This window comes from Chamaea fasciata, unplaced genomic scaffold (genome assembly GCF_029207755.1).
Source record: "Chamaea fasciata isolate MVZ Bird 193981 ecotype frontalis unplaced genomic scaffold, bChaFas1.0.hap1 SCAF_41, whole genome shotgun sequence".
NCBI lineage: Eukaryota > Metazoa > Chordata > Aves > Passeriformes > Sylviidae > Chamaea > Chamaea fasciata.
This window is the reverse complement of record NW_027094126.1, coordinates 1,224,468-1,246,943: the sequence shown is the minus strand read 5'-3', so window position 1 is coordinate 1,246,943 and position 22,476 is coordinate 1,224,468. Positions and strand designations below refer to the sequence as shown.

Below are 22,476 nucleotides of genomic sequence, written 5' to 3'. Positions count from 1 at the left end.
GTGGAGTGATGCCAGCATCTCCCACTCTGGATGTGTCACTGTGTGTGGTTTTGTGGGGGAATGAAGCTCAGGGAGATTTAAACCATCCCAGGGAGTCTTGAAGGTGCTTCAACCCCCTTGGACAAACCTGGGAAATCTGTGACCCTTCTCTGGACAGTGGGAATTACTGCCAGCACCTGGAACTCCCCTTCCAGGGTTATTGGCTCAATATGTGCAGGCAGAGTGAAATCATTTATCAAGGCTCACCGAATGATTGGTGTTTATTAATGAGGAAGAAAAGTGGGAATCAGCCCCAAGGGATATGAACGAGGAGGTAGAGCAGGACTGACAGGGCTCTGAAAGGAATGAGAGGGTCAGCAGGAGCCAGGTCAGGGAGCTGCCCCTGGAATGGGAATTGCCCCAGGAGCAGGAGCTGTGTCAGGCTGGTCACACATGGCTGGGAATGGCCAGGGCTGTGGTCACAGGAGGGACAGGGAATGGCCAGGGCTGTGGTCACAGGTGGGACAGGGAATGGCCAGGGCTGTGGTCACAGGAAGGACAGGGAATGGCCAGGGCTGTGGGACAGGGAATTGCCAGGGCTGTGGCCACAGGTGGGACAGGGAATGGCCAGGACTGTGGTCACAGGAGGGACAGGGAATGGCCAGGGCTGTGGCCACAGGAGGGACAGGAGAGAGCAGCTCCTGATTCTGCTGCTGGAGCCTCTCCGAGGTCAGCTCAGGTTTAAAGAAACAGAAGAAGGAGAGGATTTATTTTGTGAAATGTGTGGTTTGGTTTGTTTTGTTCAGTTTGGCCGCTGGCCCCGGGCTGGGCGGGGCAGGCGTTTCCTGCTCCACCGGGGGCTGTGCTGGCCTTGGAGGTTCCAGTTTGGGACTGGGCACTGCCCAGCTTGGGCTGGGGGGTTTGAGAGCCCCTTCCTTCAGCTCTGCTCTGTTCCCTCTCCGCGGGTCCCTCTGGGGAAGGGCCAGGTGGGGACATGTTCAGGCCATGCCAGGGTGGGACAGAGGGGCTGAGGGAGGTGCATGGCCCTCGAGGGACACTGCCCAGCCCCAGGTGGGCACAGAGGGGGAACACTGTTGGGACAGGGGTGGGGGACACTGCAGGGATGCTGCAGGGACAGGAGGTGGGCACAGAGGGGACACTACAGCCCTTCCTCCCCCTCTCTCCTGCCCCGTGCTGGGATCGGGCTGTGCGGGCTGGGAATGGGAGAATTCCATGCCAGACTGGGGGGTATTTGTGGACCCTGGTTTGCGGGGTGGCTGGGGGGAGCTCTGCCACCTCCCCAGGATCCTTTTCATCCCTGCTCCTTCTCTCACTTCATTATTCCTTCTCTTACCTTCACTTATTCCTTCTCCCCCCTCACTCTTCCCTTCTCCGCTCCCTTCCCGTGCCCCATTCCCACTCCCACCTCCTTTTTCCCTTGCTTTCTGCGCCTGCCTAGAGCCATCCATATCTCTTCCCTGCTTTCCTCTGGAATCCCAAATCGGGCTCCTTTTGATTCCCGGCTGAAACTCGGCCCCAAGCAGGCGTCAGAGCCCAGGAATGTCCCGCGGGGCTGGGCCGGCCGGGACCTGCCCACGGCGGCTTCACTCCCGGGAACGTTTCCCACTCAGCTGAGCTTTGGCTCGCGGAGTTTCCAGGAAATTTCAGGTATTAAAAAAAAAAAAAAAACCCAAAAACCTTAAATAGGACTAAATCCAGGGGCGGTGACGTCAGCCATTCCTGCTGGGATGCTGCTGGCCCTGCCCGCTGTGCCGTTCGGTGGGGAAGCAGCCCCGGGGGCTGGAAGTGCCCCAGCACCGTCTCCCTGATGGAATCGAACAGTGGAGTCCTGGAATGCTTGCAGTGGGCAGGGACATTAAAGCCCCTCCAGTGCCACCCCCGCCGTGGGAGTGGCTCTGCAGGTGGGGTCTCACCTGAGCGGGGCAGAACCCCCCCCTCCCCTGCTGCCCACACTGGGGGTGCCGAGGGGGCTCTGCTTCATCTCCAAACCCTCTTTTCTCACCTGAAATGGCCCCAAAGTCCAGGAATGGTCCTCCCAGAGCAGCTGTGGCTGCCCCATCCCTGGAAGTGCCCAAAGCCAGGTTGGACAGGGCTTGGAGCGGCCTGGGACAGTGGGAGGTGTCCCTGCCCATGGCAGAGGTGGCACTGGACGGGCTTTAATGTCCCTTCCAACCAAAACCATTCCATGAATGTCCAGCTCTCTCTGTTGTCCATCATCTCCACTCAGGGCTGTACTGGGAGGTTCCCAGCTCCCTCTCCAACAGCCAGTGCTGTTACTTTGGCAAATGGCTCCTCCTGTCCCATCATCCCGCTAATAAAAACAGCAGGAATGAGAGGCACAGGGAGGATTTACAGCTTGGTGTTTCCTAATCCCCACCGGAGCAAATGACTTCATTCCCTTCAACAGCACCCAGATCCAGCTCTGATCCAGACGGGCTCTTGTGTCACCTTAATGAGGCTTTTGTTTGCTCTGGGTGTCACTCCCAGGCTCTGGAGCACAAAGAAGGAGCTGCTGCTGTGGGTTCTGGGAGCCTCTGGCTCTTCCGGAGCTGCGGGAGGTTTAGCAGCCACCTCCCTGTTTTGCAACAGGTTCTGTGTGTTAAATACACTGGGATCAGGGGTTTTTTTAGAATAAAAAAAGGGCCTGTGACATCCCAGTGACAGTTAAAGGAGGATGTTTGCATCTGGAATTGCAGGAACATCCTTTTTGCCCCAGTTTGGGGATTTGTGGTCAGAGCAATCCCAGCCTGCAGTGGCTCCTCTCCCAAAATCTGTGTCGCAGCAGGAACTTTAGGGCTGGGATACTTTTGGGTATGGTTTTGTCCCCTGTGAGGATTTGGGCTCATCCACAAGCTGGGAGCCGAGGATGGTGGGAGTGGGAGAGGGGATGGGCCGCTGCTGGAGCCAGGAGCTGTGTGGGGACAAACCGAGGGATGGTTTCCTGTGGGCTCAGGGTAGCAGCTCCTCAGCTGGAGAGCCAGGGCCTTGTGCCTGCAGTTTCCAGGGCCACATGCCCAAATCACCAGGAAAAAGTGATTTTTTCCCCATTTTTTCCTGGCCACTTATGGGAATTGGCTCCATCTCCCACTTTTCCTCTTGTGCTACCAGAACCTTTGGCCATGGCCAAACCTCACCACACCATCCCCAGGATGCCTTGTCCTGCTTCCCAAATCATGGAATTGTTGTGGTTGGAAAGACCTCCAAGATCCACCTTGGACCCAGTGCCCTCAGGTGCCACATCCACTCTCTCTTTGAGCACTTCCCGGGATGGGGGAAGGGCTGCATAGCCTTTTCCATGGGGACATTTTCCCACATCTCCAGTGTTGTGGTGCTGGGCGGAGAGGGGCCAAGCCCCAGCCCTGCTCCGTGTCAGTGCTGGAATTCCTGCAGAGGGGCACTCTTGGGGCTGGTGGGTTCCTGGAGCCACCGCCCATCCCGATGCATCTGGGAGGGAAATCTGGCACCAGGAATGTGCCCTCAGTGGGTTTGGAGGCCGGGATGCAGGCTCAGGCCTGAGCCAGCACCCAGAGGCAGAGGCAGGAATGTCCTCCTGCTCCGCTGCTCTTGGCCCCAGAAGGCAGGGCTGACGTGGCCCGAGGCCCGTGGTTGTCCCCACGTGTGTGACGTGTGCCAGGGCCACCCTGTAATCCCTGTAAAATCAGAGACCAGGGCTGAGTCATCCCGAATTTTAACTCCTGGGCTCAGATTCTGAGGTGCTGAGTCACACCCAGAGCACTCCAGAACCAGGAGCTCATCCTGCCTCGGAGGGGCTGTTTTGCCCTGTTTTTTGGATGGCAGAAATGCTTTCCTGCACTGAGGAGCTCTGGAGCCCACGTAGTGCAGGAAGGAAACATCCTCAGCGTGGATTCATGGAGTGGTTCAGGTGGGAAGAACATTAAGGCCCATCCAGTGCCACCTCTGCCATGGGCAGGGACGCCTCCCACTGTCCCAGGCTGCTCCAAGCCCTGTCCAACCTGGCCTTGGGCACTTCCAGGGATGGGGCAGCCACAGCTGCTCTGGGCATCATGGAGAACTGTTCTTTTTCCTGGCACTGTTCTTCCCTGTCTACTTTTCCTGCTGAGCCTCTCTCCTCCCGTGGGAGGTGGGAAGTGCCGCAGGTGGAGCTCGAGGCTGGAGCTGGATTTGGGATGCAGATGGCTGTGGGGAGGAGGCCATCGGGAGCTGGGGCTGGAGGAGGGTTCCAGGTGTGGCCCCTGCTCCATGGAATGCTGGACCTGCTCATCCCTCCCCTCCCAGGGCGGCATCGATGTCCTCGGCAGTGGGGGCAGGTCCAAGGCAATTATCATTACAATTATAATTGTAATTATTGTTGTCAGCGCTGGGTGCATTGATTAGGAGGGGCCTGAGACAGACGGGCCCCACCCTCTGCTCCAAGGCTGCAATCCTGCCCTTTGCTCCCACTGTCCTTCCTGGTTCCAGGTCCCCACCCCACTTCTGGAGAAGACCAGAGCAAAGGAGGGAATGGCACCTTCCTTCTGGTGGCTTCCAGCTCCATTGTGTTTGAGTTCAGTCTGGCTCTGGAGCAGCTCCTGCTGCTGGGATAAAATCCCTGACTGGAGCAACAGGTGGGAAGGCCAAAATCCCAGATTTGGGAGCTCGGTTCTCCCTAGTTCTGTAGTTCCTGCAGAACCCCCTGCGAGCCAGATTGGCCCCTTGGGGGGCAGGGATAACTCAGGGATTACAGCAGCTGTAAAATCCTCGTAAAATGTTCTTTGTTTGCTCTGCTCCCGTCCCTCCAATGCAGCCAGTGAGTCATGGGGCGGAAGCATCACTCCTTCCCCCAGCCCCTCTGCTCTCCTGCTCCTTCTCCTGCCCCAAAGTGGGCTCTGGGTTCTCAGCTTGGAGCTGTTTTGGGGAGGTCCTTCAACCCCCCCATTGTGACCAGTCAAATCTCTTAAATTCCTGAGGTCGCGCATAGAAAACATCCGAGGTGAACGAACCCCTGGGTCATCCCTCGTCCTCCTGGACACGGGGCTGCCACCTCTGGACTTCTGGCTGGTCATGAGCAGGACGAGTTTCCCCTGAAAATGATGGAGTTTTTTCAAGATTCCAAGGAATTTTCAGAGCCACACATTGATGACGTGTCCCTCGGTGTGTGGGGAGTGAGGGAGGTGACACCGGTTTTACTCCTGCCTCTCCCATGTCCTTCCTACAGGACAGTTTATCTCCGAGTTCCTTTTCCATGTTATTTTTCTTCCTTAGGAGCATTTACTGGGCAACAAATCCGTTTGATTTTGCCAAAGATGCTGGGATTCCCTCCTGGTGGCAGAGGGTGAGGAGCAGCTCCATCCCCGTGTCCCCCCAGGGGTGAGGCTGGTGCTGGGTTCTGTGGGAGTCGTTGAGACCCCGAGTCCTTGCCCCTCATTCTTTTGCCAAGGGCTGCACAAACGGAATTGGGGTGGCTGCCAGTGGGAACTGAGTGTTTTGGGGGGCAGTGAGCCCTTAATCCATCCTGGACTTGGAAATGGGATCCACTGGTGGATGGTGGCTTCATGCCATTGACTCTGCCCAAGGGGAGGAAAGAGAGCTTTGATAAGAGCATTTTTTTGGGATGACTCTGCTGGATTATCTCCCGCCTTGCTCCATTCCTTGCACCACGGAGTGGCCATGTCCTGGGCAGGACTCAGCCCCAGACACCTGCAATAGTCCTGGGCTGTGTCATCCTGGGTTTCTTCCAGCTCCCACAAACTGGTGTGACCTCAGAGTGACCTCACAGTTTCCACTTGCTCGGGAAAGGCCACCTGAGTTTGGAGCTAACGGGAGCAGGGACACGGGAGGAGCTGCTCAGGCCATGGGGGATCCTGGGAGGGACAAGTCCAGCCAGGGAGTGAGGGGGACACAGGACGTGGAGCAGCCTCACCTTGGGAAGGGTTACCTGCACAAATATGCATGGAGAAAGGAGAATTTCCTAATGATTCTGTGTTTTGGGGCAGATCAGCCTGGATTGTGTCACTTCAGGAAAGACACTGAGGGGCTGGAGTGAATCCAGAGATGGAAAGAGGGCTGCGGAAGGGTCTGAAGCACCAGGGAAGGGTCTGGAGAACTCCTGAAGGAGCTGGGGGGCTCAGCCTGGAGCAAAGGAGGCTCGGGGGGACCTTCTCCCTCTCCACAACTCCCTGACAGGAGGGGACAGCCAGGGCAGTGTCAGGCTCTGCTCCCAGGGAACAGGGACAGGAGGTGAGGGAACGGCCTCAAGCTGTGCCAGGGCAGGTTCAGGCTGGACTTCAGGAGGGATTTTCCCATGGGAAGGGTGGTTGGCCATGGCAGGGGCTGCCCAGGGAGGTGGTGGAGCCCATGGAGGTGTCCAGGGAAGGACTGGATGTGGCACTCAGTGCTCTGGGCTGGGGACAAGGTGGGGATCTGGCACAGCTGGGACTCGATGCTCCAGGAGGGCTTTTCCCACCTCAGGGATTCTGGAATTCTGTGTTTGTAGCTCAGGGTGTCTGGACTCTGCTCTGGCCCTGGGAGGATTCACAGTTTCCACCAGATCAGCCCCTGGAACCTGAGCACACCAACAGACTCCAAAGTCAGCTGGATTTTGTGAGAAGAGAACAGGAGCTTTCCATCCTCTTCTGAGATGTGTCTTTTCCAGAAAAACTGAGCCCAGCATTCCCAGCGCTGGCAGTTTCACTGAGAACTGAAGTTTTAATTTGTTTGTTTGTTTTTCCTTAAGGCTTGGGCTATGGGAGGGACTCTCAACTTTCATGTCAAAATTACCCAGGTGATGATTATCCATAATTATAACTATATTTATCCATATTCCTTCAGGTTTTCTTGTAATCAGGTGGTCTTGTAATTTGAGGGAGAGGGGAAAAAAACAGCTTTAGGCTCCTGTGCAATGAGCTGGAGAGGGGGAAAGTGCATAGCTGGGATACTGGGACACCTTCCCCTTGTGTCAGGCCACGTTCCATGCCCCTTGGAAGGATTCCTGGGAAGGATCCTGGTCTGGGCTGGGTTTCCTGGTGTGTTCAGGAGCTCCTGGCAGTGGGCAGGGCAGTGGGGGTGGAAAGGCTCCTCTGCAGAGAGGGCAGGAGGAATGTGGGGCTCCATCCGCAGGGGAAGGGCAGCCCCATCACTGCACTGAGCACCTGGAAGGCTCATGGAGGGAGAGATCCCAGCAAGAGCAACTCCTTGGAGGGGTCCAAGTTGTTTGTAGAATCATGGAAAAACCTGAGATAGAAGGGACCCATGAGGATCCCAGATTCCGACTCCTGACTCAGCACAGACACCCCAAAATCCCCCCAGTCCCCCAATCCCAATCCTGAGAGTGCTGTCCAAATGCTCCTGGAGCTCTGGGCAGCCTTGAGGCCGTGACCATTCCTTGGGGAGCCTGGGCAGTGCCCAGCAGCCTCTGGGAGAGGAACCTTTTCCCAGTATCCAACCTGACCCTCCGTGGCCCAGGTCCAGCTCTTCCTGGGTCCTGTCCCTGGTCCCAGTTCCTGGCGGTGTTGGTGGCTGGTTTGGTGCTGTATCCAAACATTTGGGGTTTTGGTTGATAGCCCTTTGTGAGTCCTGAGCTCCAGGAGCTATTTCCCAGGGATGGATTTCATGGCCAGCAGCTTCCAGGAGTGGCCAAGAGCTGAGTCAAGAACTTCCCAGCCTCAGCAGGGTGGGCAGAGGCAGAGGAGAGGTGAAATGCAGCTCCTGGAGGGAATTAGGAGCTTGTGGGAAGCCGTGGGAACACGCAGCTGGATCTGTCACCCCAGGCAAGCTGATACAGTGCTCTGGGCACCCTGAGGAGCCTTGGGACTCAGGGAGAATATTGAGTGATTTAGAAAAAAGTTCCTCCCTGTGAGGGTGGGGAGGCCCTGGAATGGATTTCCCAGAGGAGCCGTGGCTGCCCCATCCCTGGAAGTGTCCAAGGCCAGGTTGGACAAGGCTTGGAGCAGCCTGGGACAGTGGGAGGTGTCCCTGCCCAGGGCAGGGGTGGCATTGGATGGGCTTTAAGGACCCTTCCCACCCGAACCATTCCACAATTCCATGATCCCATGATTCTGTTCCTACTGGTCCCTGTGATAATTCATATTTGGGTTTTGCTGTGTTGCAGCAGGAGGAATGCCTGGATGAGGAGCATCCTGGATGAGGAATGCCTGGATGAGGAGTTTCCTGGATGAGGAGTTCCTGGAAGCCTTGGAGCAGTTTGGGTGAGCCTGGACCTGGCCACCTCTGGCAGAGCCCTGATTCCTGTCCCAGTGCAGGGCTGGAAAAGCGGGGAGGAAAATGCGGTTTCCTCGTGTAAATCCAGGTGAAGTTGCAGCCTGAACAATACACTGGCCTCTGCCAAAGGCACTGGAGCAGGGAGAGGCCATGGCAGGGAACTCAGGTCCTCGGAAAAGCCACTTCATGGAATGTGAGGATATTGGCCCACTCAGTTTATGTGGGATAAGGCTGGCAGGGTGTGACTGGGATGGTGGGAAGTGTCCCTGTCTGGGCCGGGGGATTGCACTGGATAAACTCCAAGGTCCCCTCCAACCCAAACCACTCCACAATTCCCGTCAACAGGGGAATCCCACCAGGCTCACGGGAATTGTTGCAGTGCTTGGGAAGTGGCAGGGGCAGAAAACGAAACCAGGCACCAATTAAAGGACACCCAGTGGGACACAGGGCCCTGAGTGCTGGCGGGAGGGAGGCACCAACCTTTGGAACCCTGCGGATCAGCAGCTGCTGCCAGGCTGGAAAGGGCACTCCCTGTCGCCGAGCTCTGGGCTGGAGCTGCGTCATTCCATTGGATTTATGGCCTGGTGACACAGGAAATGGGCCTGGAATCCATAAAATCCTGATAAGCAGCCACCTCATCCCAATAATCTGTGCATCAGACGGTGCCTCCAGTTGTGGAATATTCTGAGCTGGATCCCGAGGATCCCTGAGGCCAACTCTTGCCTGGGGACACCCAACACCTGCCTTTGGGATCCAGGAGAACAAATTCTGTCTGACCAGTCACTACTCACAGGAATTATGATGAGCTGGAAATTTTGATTAATGAGGCTGCTTTGATTCTGGAAGGGGGATCTGGGTTCACAGCATGGGGAGATCTTCAGGATCTTGGAGAAGGTGCTGTTTTCTTCCCATCGATTTTGGGTGGGTTTAGCAGGAATAAGAGCTTGGCAGTGTCATTGGACATCAGGAGAATTTCTCTGGACATCATGAGGAATTTTTTCCATGGAAGGGATGGTCAGGCACTCCAGTGGTGGAGTCCCCATCCCTGGAGGTATCCAAGGAATGTGGCACTCGGGGCTCTGGTGGGGATTGGTCACAGCTTGGACTCCATGATCTGGGAGGGCATTTCCAACCTCAGTGATCCTGGGATTTTGACATCCCCGAGTGCCTCACCCAGGAGATCTCCATCACCCAGAGTGTTCTGCCTCCCTGAACCTGGAGATTCATCCCAATGTCCTGCATCCATTCCCCAGCCGTGGGCCCACACAGACACGGTGAGGTGTTGGGACAGTAAATGTGGGATCCAGGGCCAGAGCTCTTTGGATCAGGAGCCACCAGCAGGGCCTGTGCAAACTGAACCTATGGATGCTCCTGCTCCCAAAACCTTTCAATCCAACACGGAAATCCAGCAGGGAGCAGGAGGGATCCCCTGGGATAACACAGGAGGTGTGGAAACCCCACAGGAACACATTCCCAACACATAATTTCACTCACCTGCAAAGGTTTTCCTCTTCCATGACAACATTTGATTTTGTTAAATATTTTTTTTTTTTTTTTGGCACTTTCCAGCTGGAGTTGTGAGCCTGTCTTGTTTTCCCAAGGATTCATGGAAGGATTGGTCCTTTGTGGGGGTTTGGCTGCTCTGGGAGCGTTGGAGCAAGTCCTAGGTGTGCAGGGCCAGGGGGGATGTGACCCCCAGCATAGCAGGCAGGGAAATCCCTTCCCCAAAAAGTCAAAAGTGAGCTCGGTGTCACCAAACCCCAGTCCCTCGGGTCACTGATGAGGGCTGGGAGGAATTTACTGGTCGGAGCAGTTGTAGAATAATCTCGGGTTGCCATGGAACAACAACACAACAAACCCTGGGACACCTCTGGTGGCCACGTCTTGCCCTGCCCCACCTGGGCTCAAACGGGGAATATCCACCTGCCGAGGGGGGAAGGGAGCAAAACTGGGAACAGCAAGCAGGAGCCGAGGCTTTCTGATCCCAGTTGGTTTGTTTGTGGTGCAGGGAAGGAGGGTTGGACTTGGGATGAAGACGGGCTCACCCTCACCCAAATCCAGGGTGAAGTCCAGCTCCCCAGTGCCGAACTGGGATTCCTGGAGGCTGCGGGGAGCAGCTTTGCCTTTGTGGCAGAAGGTTGGAATTCACCTGCCTGGATGGATTCACCTGCCTGGATTGCTCCTCCTGTGCCTCTCGTGTTGTGTACAAGTCCCTGTGTGCTGATCCAGGCTGGAATCCAGCCTGGATTTCATCCCTGTTTTCTCAGGACATCCTAGTGCTGTTCCAGGAGCAGCCTGGCTGTGTGAGACTGGACACTGCTGTGTTCCCAGCTGGGAATGGATGGATGGAGGGATCCCTGTCCTGTCCTCCAGCCCCAGGGGAGGTGCAGGGCATGTCTGTCACGCTCCGCTTCGTTTACACTCAGTGGATTATTTTTATAATCCCAGGATCAATTAGGCTGGAAAAGACCTCTGAGATCACCGAGTCCAAGCAGAGATGGTGGGAGCCAAGCCAGGTGCAGGGCTGGCAAGAATCCTGCAGGAATCCTGCCCCATCTCTCTCTTCCCGGATCGAATTCTCCCTTTTTGCTCTTAACAAAGAGAATTTCCCTGCAGCAGCGGGGCTTCTCCTCCCCCCAGAGCAGGACGGCGGATTTTGAGCAGGCTGAGTTTGCAGCCAGCCTTATCTCCCCGTCCTGGGGACAGAAAAGCTGAAGGGTGACACTTTCAGGCCAGACTTTGAAATCTCCTGGGGAATTTACGACTTGATAGTGAAGGGCTGAGGCCTCTCTGGGACGATTTGGAAATGGCGAAAACCCTGAAACCAAATTTTTTTTCTCAACTTTTTCTTCAAAGAACCCCAAAATTCAAGCAGGGACCCAGAACGCTGAGCCAGGATTTAAAACCTGGCTCCTTTTGAGTGTGGGCTAAATGTTGGGTGGGATGCAACCCTCCTAACCCACCTCGGTTTTTAGGATTGATCGGAGGGCTAGCAGGAGAGGGAAGGGCAAACATATCCCCCAGGGCAGGCAGGCTCCGGGTGCCGCTGGCAGGGCCCGGGCAGTGCCCTGGTTTATATTAAACAGGCAGGACCTGGCGCCGGCGCCCCTTTATCAGCTTTGGGCCGTGCCCAGGGGACAACCCGCCCGCAGCACTTCCAAATCCATGTGTATTCCCTGTGTCCCCCCCCCCGTGCTCATTGCAACACCCGTGTGGGCATGGGGAATCCGCAGGGAGCGGGGATCGGAGCTCGGGGTTCACCGCACAGGTGGCAGAGGAGCGGAGCGGGGACACGGCGCCAGGTGTGTCCCTGTCCCTTCCCCGCGGCCCTTCCCTTTCTCCCGCTGGAGGGTGGGAATGCAGCCAGGCACACCCAGCTCCGAGCAGTAAAATGATCCCTGGTGTGCCCTTGGGCCAAGCCCAGCTTTTCTAACGGATAAAAGGGGAGGCAGCGGGAGAGCTCTCACTCCCCTGGGCTCCAGCGCGGCTTCCCTGAGCTTTGCAAAGAGCGAGGCATCCGCACCGACCCTTGCAGCACCATGTCCCGCTCGGTGACCTTCAGCTCCCGCTCGGCCGCCGGGCCGGCGCTGAGCCAGGTGCGGGTCAGCTCCGTGTCCTCCACCCGCAGCTCCGGCCTCGGCCGCGCCGGCGGCTTCGGCAGCGCCAGCCTCTACAGCCTGGGCTCCGGCGGCAAGAGGATCAGCCTGGGAGGGGGCAGCTCCTTCAGCGTCCGCTCGGGCTACGGCTATGGGGGAGCGGGCTTCGGGGGCGGCCTCAGCCCCGGCGGCATCCAGGAGGTCACCGTCAACCAGAGCCTCCTGACGCCCCTCAACCTGGAGATCGACCCCAGCATCCAGAGGGTCCGCAAGGAGGAGAAGGAGCAGATCAAGACCCTGAACAACAAATTCGCCTCCTTCATTGACAAGGTGGGTGCTTGGGCTGGCTCAGAACCCCCGCGGGTGCTGAGCAGTAGCTGGGACCCAAAATTGGTTTAGTCACGAATGGGCTGAGGATCAGTCCTGGAGAACACGGTGGGATTTGCCCTCTGCAATCAAATAATTCTTACTAGTCGATGCATTAAAACCCTGCTGGTATTGCCAACAGAACAGGTATTTGCCTTGCTCGGGCTGCCTTTGCAGGCCTGATTTACCTGGGATTGCCCAAATGGGGGTGCAGGCTGTGCACCCCGACCCCAGAACCAAATCTGGGCAAGGAGAGGCTCCTGGAGGGGCCTGTCCCAGGAGAGCAGATGGAACCAGAGCCTGCCCGGGGTGCTTATGCTGCCCTGCCCAGTTTGACTCTCCTGCACCAATTGACCTTGTGTAAATCCCGCTCTGGTATCCCCGAAATGTGAGGAATCCAGCCCTGGAGCTGGAGTCATTGGAGGGTTTGAGGTCTGGGGCCAGTTTCTGTCAAGTGTCAGCCCGGCAGAATCTGCTTTTCTTTAATTCATCCAAGGCCCCACAGTCACAAACCAGGTCCCAGAGCAGCCAACCTCCTCAGCATGGTCTCCATGACCCTCCTCTGGTGCTTCCCATGAACACCCAAATTCCTGGGACAGGATTACCACCTGCAGCCCAGTCCTTCCATCCCCTGTCGTGCAAGCTCCCCCTCTGTCCCACCATCCCAGAATGACCCCTTCTCTCCCTCCCAGGTGCGGTTCCTGGAGCAGCAGAACAAGATGCTGGAGACCAAGTGGAGCCTCCTGCAGGAGCAGAAGACGACGCGGAGCAACATCGTCCCCATGTTCGAGACCTACATCAGCAACCTGCGGCGGCAGCTGGACGGGCTCCTGGCGGACAAGGGGCGCCTCGAGGGAGAGCTCAAGAACATGCAGGACCTTGTGGAGGACTTCAAGACCAAGTAAAGTATCAGTGTCCCCCTGACGGGGTGGTGGAGCCGCCGGCTGGGTCGGTGGCTGGGCACGGATGTCCCCGGCTCCCCTGCCAGGGTGGGAGATGTTTTCTGGCCAGGGATGAGGTGTGCAGTCCAGGGAAGCCGCCTGGATTCTTCTTGCTCGTTTTTTCTGGCACCTTGTCCCTGCATGGGCCAGTGCCTCCATCTTCTTGGGCCCTCCTCAGGGTTGGAAGTGGCATTTTGGGGCCTGCTCAGGGCTGAAGGTGACATTCTGGAGCCTCCCTGGGGTTGGAGGTGGTGCTTTGGGGCCTCCTCAGGGTCAGAAGTGGCTCTTTGGGGTGGAAGGAACTCCAGGAGTTCCGCAGGAGCTCCCAGCTCATTCCCTGGTCAGGGAATGGAGCAGCTGCCCTGAAATTCTTCAGTGACTTTTCAGTGTCACCTGGGAGGAGCCCCAGAAGAAAGGTGGCCTTTGTCCCAGCCCAGCCCAGCCGGGAAATGTCTCTGAGAAAGGAAGGGAAGAATGGGACGGAGCTGGCAAACTGGATCAGGCAGGAACTGCAAACAAACAGAGCTGATAATCCCCAGGGTGTGTTAGGGAGAGTCAATGCCCAGAGATTCCCAAAGGGCTGCTTGGGAATGATGCCCCCCAGCCCTGCCCAGCTGTTTCATCTCCGTTACTTCATCCATGGTCGGCCCTGGAATCTCTGCAAGGAGCTGGTTTGCAGCCAGAGGGGTTCAAACCCAAAGTTTAGTTGCATTTCCATGGATTCAGTCCATGGACTCGTGGATTTATTCCTTTAGCCTACAGATCCATGGAAAGCCAAACCCTTTATGTGCTATAGAAGGGACGCAGGAATTAGGAGCTGAGGGACTGAGGATGCAATAACTAGAATGCAGAACCTGCTGCTCCCCATTTATATGGAGAAAAATCTCATTTATAGATGGAAAACCTAAACCACAATGTGCTCTGGGGGTGCCTGTGGCCTCTTTTCCATAGGTCTGGTTTCCACAGGAATTCCCAGGTGATACTTAGGAGAGGAAAGGCTCCAGGGATGAGACCCAGCCCCTCACTCAGGAATTGCAGTGGAGCCAGTTGGGGTCATGCTGCCCACAGGGCTTAGTTCCAAGGGGTGAGAGCGTCCCAGGCTTCCAGAGGGGCCTTGGGACAATATTGGACATTTTAGGAAGAAATTCCTCTCTTACAAGGGTGGGGAAGCCCTGGAATGGATTTCCCATGGAAGCTGTGGCTGCCCCATCTGTGGAAATGCCCAAGGCCAGGTTGGATGGGGCTTGGAGCAACCTGGGATAGCTAAAGGTTTCCCTGCCCATGGCAGGGGTTGGAATGGGATGGGCTTTACGGTCTCTACAAACCCAAATCATTCCAAGATTCCATGCTCTATCAGTGCCTTGACCAGCTTGGTGGAGCTGCCCCCAGCAAATGAGGAATTTGATGATCCATTCCAGAAGAATTCAGTGTTTTTATCTCTCTCTGCTGATCCCTTGTGTGCGGAGGTGGCTCCTCTGCGTCATTTCCTGGGATTTTTTCCTCTGGAATAGCACTGGCAGCTCACTGACCTCCAAAGGGGCAACGTCCATTGATCCCAGTGTGGATGGGCGCGATTCCAGGTCGGAGCAGGAGGGAGGGGCAGGGAGGCTGGGAAGGCGAAGCAGCTCCTGCTTTGGAAGGCAAATTCCAGCTCTGGCCATGCCGGGTCCATGTAAATAAAGAGCCTTAACCCGGCAACAACAATTCCCAAGCAGCCAAAGTGCTTCCTGCTCTGTTCCTGGGATAGCTTTCAGGATTCCCAGATGCCCAGAGCAGGCCGGGGCTGGATGTTTGGGCAGGTTGGGAGTGCACAGACAGCTCCAGGTGGGCTCCAAGATCCAGGTTTGCAAATCGCTGGTGGTCCTGTAAAATCCGTGGAGAGGGATTTTTATCTGCTGGAGAACTTTTAGCAAACCTCTTGGGATTTTCAGGTGGACCCCTCATCTGAGGGTGAACACCAGAGCAGAAGTCACCAAAACTGGAATTTGGTGAGGCTTTGGAAGAGAATGAGGGTAATTAATTACCTTTGGCTTTTCCCAGGACAGTGCCGTGTGTTCAACACCTGCAAAATGTTCCCAACAGTGTGGAATAGGGAAGTGCAGGGTAGAAGCAGCTCTGGCAGGTGCTGGGATCAGCCCAGAGGAGTTTGTGGGATCTGTTTGTGTCTCTCCTGATTTGGTGATGAAGTGGGGGCACAGCCTGGGCCTTGCCCAAAGGAGGAACAGGAGCAGGAATCTTCTGAAGCACAGGGAGTTTTAAGGATTATGGGAAAGCAAGGAGGAGATGCTTTCCAGGTGGTGGTGGTGGTGTGGAGCAGCTCATCCAGAGCAGACCTGTGGCACCGCTGGTGCACCAGCCCTGGGGAATTGCTGGGCTGGCTCCCAAGAAATGGAGGGATAGAGGAGAGAACTGGGATAACCTTTCACTGAGATGTTTTTCCTTTTATCCGGGCTCTAACTTCACAGAAATCCCTTTTTTTTTTTGGCAGGTACGAAGACGAGATCAACAAGCGCACGACGGCCGAGAATGAGTTTGTGGTGCTCAAGAAGGTGAGTATCATCGTGGGTCAGGGAATCCTCAAATGGGGTGGGTGGGAAGAGACCTTAAAGTCCATCCCAATCCCACCCCTGCCATGGGCAGGGACACCTTTTGTGGTCCCAGGGTGCTCCAAGCCCCGTCCAGCTTTGGACACTTCCAGGCACGGGGCAGCCACGGCTCGTCCCTGGGATGGACCATCAGTGTGTGCAGCCCTTTGCCCCATTTGCCCCAGCTCACAGTGTACTCTTTGCTCTACTCACAGTTTACTCCAGCTCTGCTGAAGCTCTGAGGGGCAGGATTCCACCCCACACCTGCCAAAGGCAGCTCAGAGGAGGCCCCGAGGTCTCCACACACACAGGGAAGAGGTGTTGGGTCCCAGGGGTACCAGAGATGATGCCACATCTTTCTTTGGGATCTTTCCTGAGGTCTCCGTGTCCAACCTGACACTGAACTTGCAAACAGGGATCCAGGGGATCCCCAGGACTCTCAGGATCTGCACTGCAGTAGCATTCAGTGCCCTGGGAGATGATTTGTAGGCCCTGGGGTGCCACTGGGATGCCTGGAGCTGGTTTGGGGAACTCTCCTCTGGAAGCCACCAGAGGCTGGGTGGGCTCAGACATCAAAGCTCCACAATCTCATGGGTCATTCCTCATTTTTCCAGGATGTGGATGCTGCCTACATGAACAAAGTGGAGCTGGAGGCCAAGGTTGATGCTCTGACAGATGAGATCAACTTCCTGAGGGCTTTCCATGAGGCGGTGAGGACCCTTCTGCTTCTTCAGAGGGGAAGAACAGGGAATGCTGGCTGGAAAAATGAACGTGGGGAAGGAGATGGATTCATGGAGTCTTTCCTTCCATAAGCAAAACTGTGCCTGCCTGTGAAGTGATTCCTCTGAATTCCCATGGATTGTCACACGGATTTCTCCCTGTCTGGGGTGTGGGATGGATGGATTGCAGATATAATGGGACAGACATTGTATTTGGGATGCTGTTTGTATGAAAACAAGAAAAACGAGTGGTTTGTGGGGATTCAGTGCTGGGGGAGGTGGTGCTGTGGGACAGGAACGAAGGAAAGCTGCTTGTTCCCGGCTCCTTCCTCCTCCCCATTGCTTCAAAGATCAGGAATTGCCTGAGCTGGACACACATCCTTGGAAGAGGTGCTGGAATTTGCACCTCCAGGTTCTGCAGCCAGCTGGGTTTTTGTCTAAGGAATGGGATAATAGTGGGAAAAGCAGCCCTGCTGCCACAGTAGGGATAAACAGCACCAGCTCTGCTGTTGGTTGTTGCTCTGTGCTTTGCAAGGTTGGTTCCCTCCTAATTAATGATTATTTTGATGGGATTCTTATCTGCCTCTCTTTCCCTTCTCTCCTTGGGATTCTCTCTTTAACTGGCTTCTAAAAGGAGGGCCCTGAAACCTCGCTGATTAATGGGCTTGGTTTCCCTGCAGGAGCTCAACGAGCTGCAGGCCCAGATCTCAGACACCTCGGTGGTGCTGTCCATGGACAACAGTCGGAACCTGGACCTGGACAGCATCATCGCCGAGGTGAAGGCGCAGTACGAGGAGATCGCCAACCGCAGCCGCGCCGAGGCCGAGTCCTGGTACCAGAGCAAGGTGAGCTCTGCGAGGGGACAAGGATCCAGGGACACCTTGGAGCCCCTTCCAGTGCCTGAAGGGGCTCCAGGAGAGCTGGAGAGGGCCTGAAGCGATGAGACACAGGGAATGGCTTCCCACTGCAAAAGGGCAGGGGTAGATGGGATATTGAAATGAAATTCCTCCCTGTGAGGGTGGGGAGGCCCTGGAATGGATTTCCCAGAGCAGCTGTTGCTGCCCCATCCCTGGAAGTGTCCAAGGCCGGGTTGGATAGTGCTTGGAGTACTCTGGCAGTGTGGAAGGTGTTCCTGCCCATGGCAAGGGTGACACTGAATGGCCTTTAATGTCCCTTCCGAGCCAAACCATTCCACGATCACCAGCTCTTGTCAGCCCCTGTATCCCCTGAGCCACGAGTGGAGTGTGGGGGCGGCTCTATCCCACTCATTCCCTCCATCCTCACCCCATCACTCTGTGTCCCCCTGCTCTGTCCCAGTATGAGGCGCTGCAGGTGACAGCTGGGAAACACGGGGACGACCTGAGGAACACCAAGAATGAGATCACGGAGATCAACAGGGCCATCCAGAGGATGCAGGGGGAGATCGAGAATGCCAAGGCCCAGGTGAGGAGCTGCCCCTCTCCTGTCCCTCTCCGGCCTCAGAGCTGGGATCTGGCACTGACCCCTCTGGGGACTGGGGACAGCATCTGAGGGAGCAGCTGGAGCTGTGTCTGGGGGGGTCAGGTTGGACATTGGGAGAAGCTTCTGCCCCCAGGGAGTGCTGGGCACTGCCCAGGCTCCCCAGGGAATGGTCACAGCCCCAAGGCTGCCAGAGCTCCAGGAACCTTTGGACACCACTCTCAGCTGTTGAATTTCAGGGTTGGTAGGATTTTTTGGGTTGTCATGTGCTGAGCCTTGGTAGTCCTTGTGGGTCCCTTCCAACTCCAGACCATTCTGTGATGTCAGGGATTTTTCAGGGGTCTGGGTGTCACACACCACCTTGAACTCGGTGATTCTGGAGATATTTCCAACCTTCACAATTCCATGGTCTGCAAGAACCATTCTGGGGTGGCTGCACTGCTCATCCTGCAGGATTTCAGTTCTGCTGGGGGAGGGGGTGTGTTGGGAGCAGGGTGGTCCTGCCAGGAAGGTGGATTTGGGAAAGGACGAGTGGAAATCGCCCCTGGGGACACAGAGGGACACACTCCTCGTGCCCTCCTGTTCCTGGGATCATTGTCCACTCCCTTTCCCAAGGAGCACCATGTTTGGGCACACACACAGAGGTTTGGGGAGCTCTGTTTGCTTTCACTGGGGTTTTATCACTTTATCAGGGCCGTGGCTTAGGCCTGGCCTGGAGCTCCACTCCAGATAAACCTGGTGATTCATCCCGGATTATTTGGTTTCAGGGCAGGGAAGCTCTGGCAGTAGCTGGGAGCTGCCCTGTTGGGGCTCCCTTGGACAATGGCTGGGAGCACCAAGCCTCCTGAGAGCCCTTCCTGCCAAACACGGGGGTTTGGAGCTGTGGGGGCACAGCTGGGGGTCCCCTGGGGCCCCACAGGGCTGCTCTTGGGGTGGATCTGGGTGTTTGGTAGCTCCAGGTGTGCTCCAGTCCACACCCGCCCACATCTCAGCCAGAGACGGCCCAGCTCTGAAAAAACTCTGGGGAAATAGCAGAGAAAACCTGAGCCTTCCTGAACCCCAGGGGATCTCTGGGATTTGGGGGACTGGGAAGCTGAGGATCACCTGAAAAAATGTAGTCAGTGGAGAGAAACTTGGTCTTCCTTCTGGGAGACTTTGGAAGGAGATGAGTTTCCATCTCCATCCAGTGCCCAAAAAACTAGGTAGGGATGAAGTCCCAGTGGAGCTCCAGATCCATGAAGAGGGACTGGGCAGCAGAGCCAGAGGTTTGGGACACAGGATCCTCCTCCGGGGATGAGGAGCCCCCTGATGTGGCCGCTCTGTCCCCGCAGCGAGCGAAGCTGGAGGCGGCCGTGGCCGAGGCCGAGGAGCGCGGGGAGCTGGCCCTCAAGGACGCCAGGGCCAAGCTCGAGGAGCTGGAGGCTGCTCTGCAGAAAGCCAAGTCTGACCTGGCCCGGCAGCTCCGGGAATACCAGGAGCTCATGAACGTCAAGCTGGCCCTGGACATCGAGATTGCGACCTACAGGAAGCTGCTGGAGGGCGAGGAGAGCAGGTGAGGACACGTGGGAGGATTGGTGAGCAAAGATGCCCTGTGTTCCCTCTGGGGAGGACCCAGCCCTTTGCTCCCTTTGCCTGTGAGAGCCCAATTCCCACTTCCCACAAGGAAATGCAGGCAAGGAAACCTTTGAAAATCTGAGTTCTGGTCCTGGAAATGCTTTGGCTGAAGAGCTGAACTGGCAGATTCTGGGGGAAAAAAAAAAAATGGGGAAAATAAGTGAAGAAGGAAAAAATTGGTTTCCATGGTGTTTGATGGATGCTGTGGCAGAACATTTCCAAGTGGAGATCCCTGTGGAATTAGGACAGAAGCTCTGTGCTCTGTCCTCCCTACCCATGGCAATAACAGAGCTGGTAAATGCAGGACTGGAATGAAGCCCTGGAGGGCCCAGGGATGTTCCCTGGATCAGGTGCAGCTGGAGTAGTAACTCCCTTCCTCTGTCCTCCTCATCAACCCCAGGACCAAGGAAAGCTGAGTCTAATCCCTCCCCTTCCCTCTGTCTTTTCCAACAGGTTGGCTGGCGATGGAGTTGGCAACGTCAACATCTGTGAGTGGATTTTGTTGTTTGTAGCGGTTCCACCTCCTTCTAAACCCGTGGGAAAAGGGGGCTCAGGGTGTCCCAGTTCAGCCTCTCCCTACTGGGGGCACCCTGAGGCTGGCGGTGATGCTGGGGCTCCATCCTGAGCTCAGCTTTGACTCACCCGGGTGAAATCGGACTTGGGGCAGTAGTGATCTTCCTTTCCTCCCGTTTTTGTATGGATAGAAAAGCACTAATGGGAAATGCATTCCCTGGGTTGGGAATTAGGGCACAGGTGATGGCAGAGGGTGTTTTTCCAGCTCGGGAAGTGTTGGATCCTCACCTGGCCCAGACCTTGTGCAGGAGCTGCTCTCTCAGCGATGCTCCAAACCAGCAGCTCTGATTTTCAGCCACTTGATTCCTGCTGGGAATTGGGGAACCACATTCCCACAGGTTTGGGGTGCCAGGAGCTGAGCTGAGTGTGTTTGAGAAATGGGATTCTCCATGGATTTTCTAGGGGTTCTCCATGAGTTCTCCAAGCTCGGGGGGTCCTGAGCCAGGTTGGGTGATGGAGTGACGAGAAGGAAGGACTTTAAACTGAAAAAGGGGAGATTTAGATGGGATATTGGGAAGAAATTCTTCCCTGTGGGGATGGGAAAGGCCTGGAATGGATTTCCAAGAAGATGCCCCATCCCTGGGAGTGTCCAAAGCCAGGTTGGACCGGGCTTGGAGCAGCCTGGGACAGTGGGAGGTGTCCCTGCCCATGGCAGGGGTGGCACTGGATGGGCTTTAATGTTCTTCCCACCTGAACCATTCCGTGATCCCGTGGGAGCCTTTCCTGAGGGAGCAGGTTCCAGGTGCTGACATTCCCTTTGCTCCTCTCCCACGCCAGCCGTGGTCAGCTCCAGCGGCGGGGGCGGATACTCCAGCTCCAGCGGATTCCTGGGAGCAGGGGTCGGAGGAGGCCTCAGCCTGGGCTCGGGAATGGGCAGCGGAGCGCTCGGGTTCTCCTCGGGAGGCTCCTCCAAGTCCTACACCATCACCACCACCTCGTCCAGCCGGAGAAGCGTCAGGAAGTAACTCCGAGGATGGAGCTCGGCATTCCCAGTGCCCAAGAGAGGGAAACCATGGAAAGAAAAGTCTCGGTGCCTTTTGCAGGATGAATTGGCTGCAAAACTCCTGCAGTGCTGAGGCCTTGCCCCTGCCCTGCCTGGGCTTGATCCTGCACTCTTGGATTTGAACCATTCCCCTGGGAGCAGGATCAAGCCTGTGGGGTGAAATTTGTCCCAGGATGCAGGTGGGGTATCCCTGCTGTTACCCTTGTGCTTGGTACCCCCTGCTCTGGGCTGGATTTCACCCTTGGAAAGGCAAATCCCACGTTTCTGCTGGGCTTCTGCAAAAGACCAGAAGATTCCTTCCCTCTTAACAGGATTTGGAAGACTCTAATCCCTCGGGCTCCTCAGCCCCTGCCAAGGGCTCACCCCAGGGTGGGTTTTTTTAAATATACCAGGAAGTAAACAGGTTTGGGTCTCCCCTTGTTTTCTTTGGAAATGGGCTCAGGGTTGGGGTTCAACATTCCTGTGACTGAAGCTGTTTCTGACCAAAGGCAGCGCTGACAGATTGATTTCAGGCTCCTCATAGCAAAATAAGAACCTCCCACACCCTTTCTCTCTCTTTAAATGGAGCCCAAAGCTTGAGGGATCTAAAACTGCTTCAAATTCCATGTGTCCCACTGAACTGGGAGATAAATTCCCTATTTTTTGGTGTCTCTGTTTACCACTCCCTGTTTAAGGGTGTTTAGTGATATCTGGGGTCTCCTGCAGTAGAGGGTTCAGTTGATGCCCCATTCCGAAAACTCCTCATTCCTGCCAAAATGGGTCTTCAACATGCCAGGGAAATTGTTGTTACTGCAGTAGGAAGAGTTTTTAGGGAACTTACTCCAAGGACCCGCTCCCAGTTTTTGTGTTGATGTGCAGCCCTGTCCTGGGATTGTGTTTTGAGTTGGATTTTTATGCTTTTTATGTCTCTCATGAGTCCTTTATAGGACTAATAAAGTTTCCCTTTTAGCTGCATGTCCAGTCTCAGCCAAGTTCTTTGTGCTGCCCTGGGTGCTCAGGAGCTCTGGGAAATATCCAGGAATCACCTTCCTGCCATCCCCTGGAGCAGGGCTGTGGGCAGGGGCAGGGTTTGGGATTTGATGCCTGCACAGCTCATTCCTGGTGGGAATTTGCCTGCCTGGAGTCTGGCCAAAGGGATGGGGGGAGTTTGTTCAGAGTCATGGTTTGAGCTCAGGGCTGAATTGGAATCTGGTTTTAATGGGAGGGAGGGGTGGGATTTTAGCCCTTCTTGCTCATGGATTCCCTGGAAAAAACAGCAAAAAATCCTGAGCATGGAAAAGACCCTTTTGTGTCCCAGTGCAATGGGAAATGTGGGGAGCTTTGTTACAGCTTTCCCACGACCCACTGTCCCTGTCCCAGCCCTCGGTCCCCTCTGGGAGTGTTTGAGCCTCCTTGGAGCTGGGAGGTGGGGTCTGGGTCATCTGGAACAGGGACACGATTCCT

General features: G+C 55.9%; 1 protein-coding gene across 3 annotated transcripts; it reads left to right on the top strand.

Moving 5' to 3' along the window:
• The first annotated feature begins 8,100 nt into the window (after positions 1-8,100).
• Positions 8,101-21,987, top strand: LOC136303725 (keratin, type II cytoskeletal cochleal). 3 transcript variants are annotated; one of them, XM_066207320.1, is made up of 10 exons: positions 8,101-8,165; positions 11,807-12,104; positions 12,833-13,041; positions 15,570-15,630; positions 16,281-16,376; positions 17,066-17,230; positions 17,703-17,828; positions 19,175-19,395; positions 19,911-19,945; positions 20,808-21,987. In XM_066207320.1, exons 1-10 carry the CDS (start codon positions 8,101-8,103, stop codon positions 20,993-20,995), a joined length of 1,464 nt encoding a protein of 487 aa, XP_066063417.1. In that variant the 3' UTR covers positions 20,996-21,987. The 3 variants fall into 3 exon arrangements, with proteins under 3 accessions (XP_066063417.1, XP_066063415.1, XP_066063416.1); XM_066207318.1 differs by lacking the exon at positions 8,101-8,165 and adding an exon at positions 10,733-11,480; XM_066207319.1 differs by lacking the exon at positions 8,101-8,165 and having other exon boundaries at positions 11,522-12,104.
• Positions 21,988-22,476: the final 489 nt, after the last annotated feature.

Bases quoted from the DNA above. Each gene is read 5' to 3' on its own strand.
- LOC136303725 (XM_066207318.1), top strand. From the start codon at position 11,344: ATGTGTATTCCCTGTGTCCCCCCCCCCGTGCTCATTGCAACACCCGTG. The intron at 17,829-19,174 runs GTGAGGAGCTGC...CTGTCCCCGCAG, and splicing joins TCGAGAATGCCAAGGCCCAG to CGAGCGAAGCTGGAGGCGGC. The intron at 19,946-20,807 runs GTGAGTGGATTT...CTCCCACGCCAG, and splicing joins AGTTGGCAACGTCAACATCT to CCGTGGTCAGCTCCAGCGGC.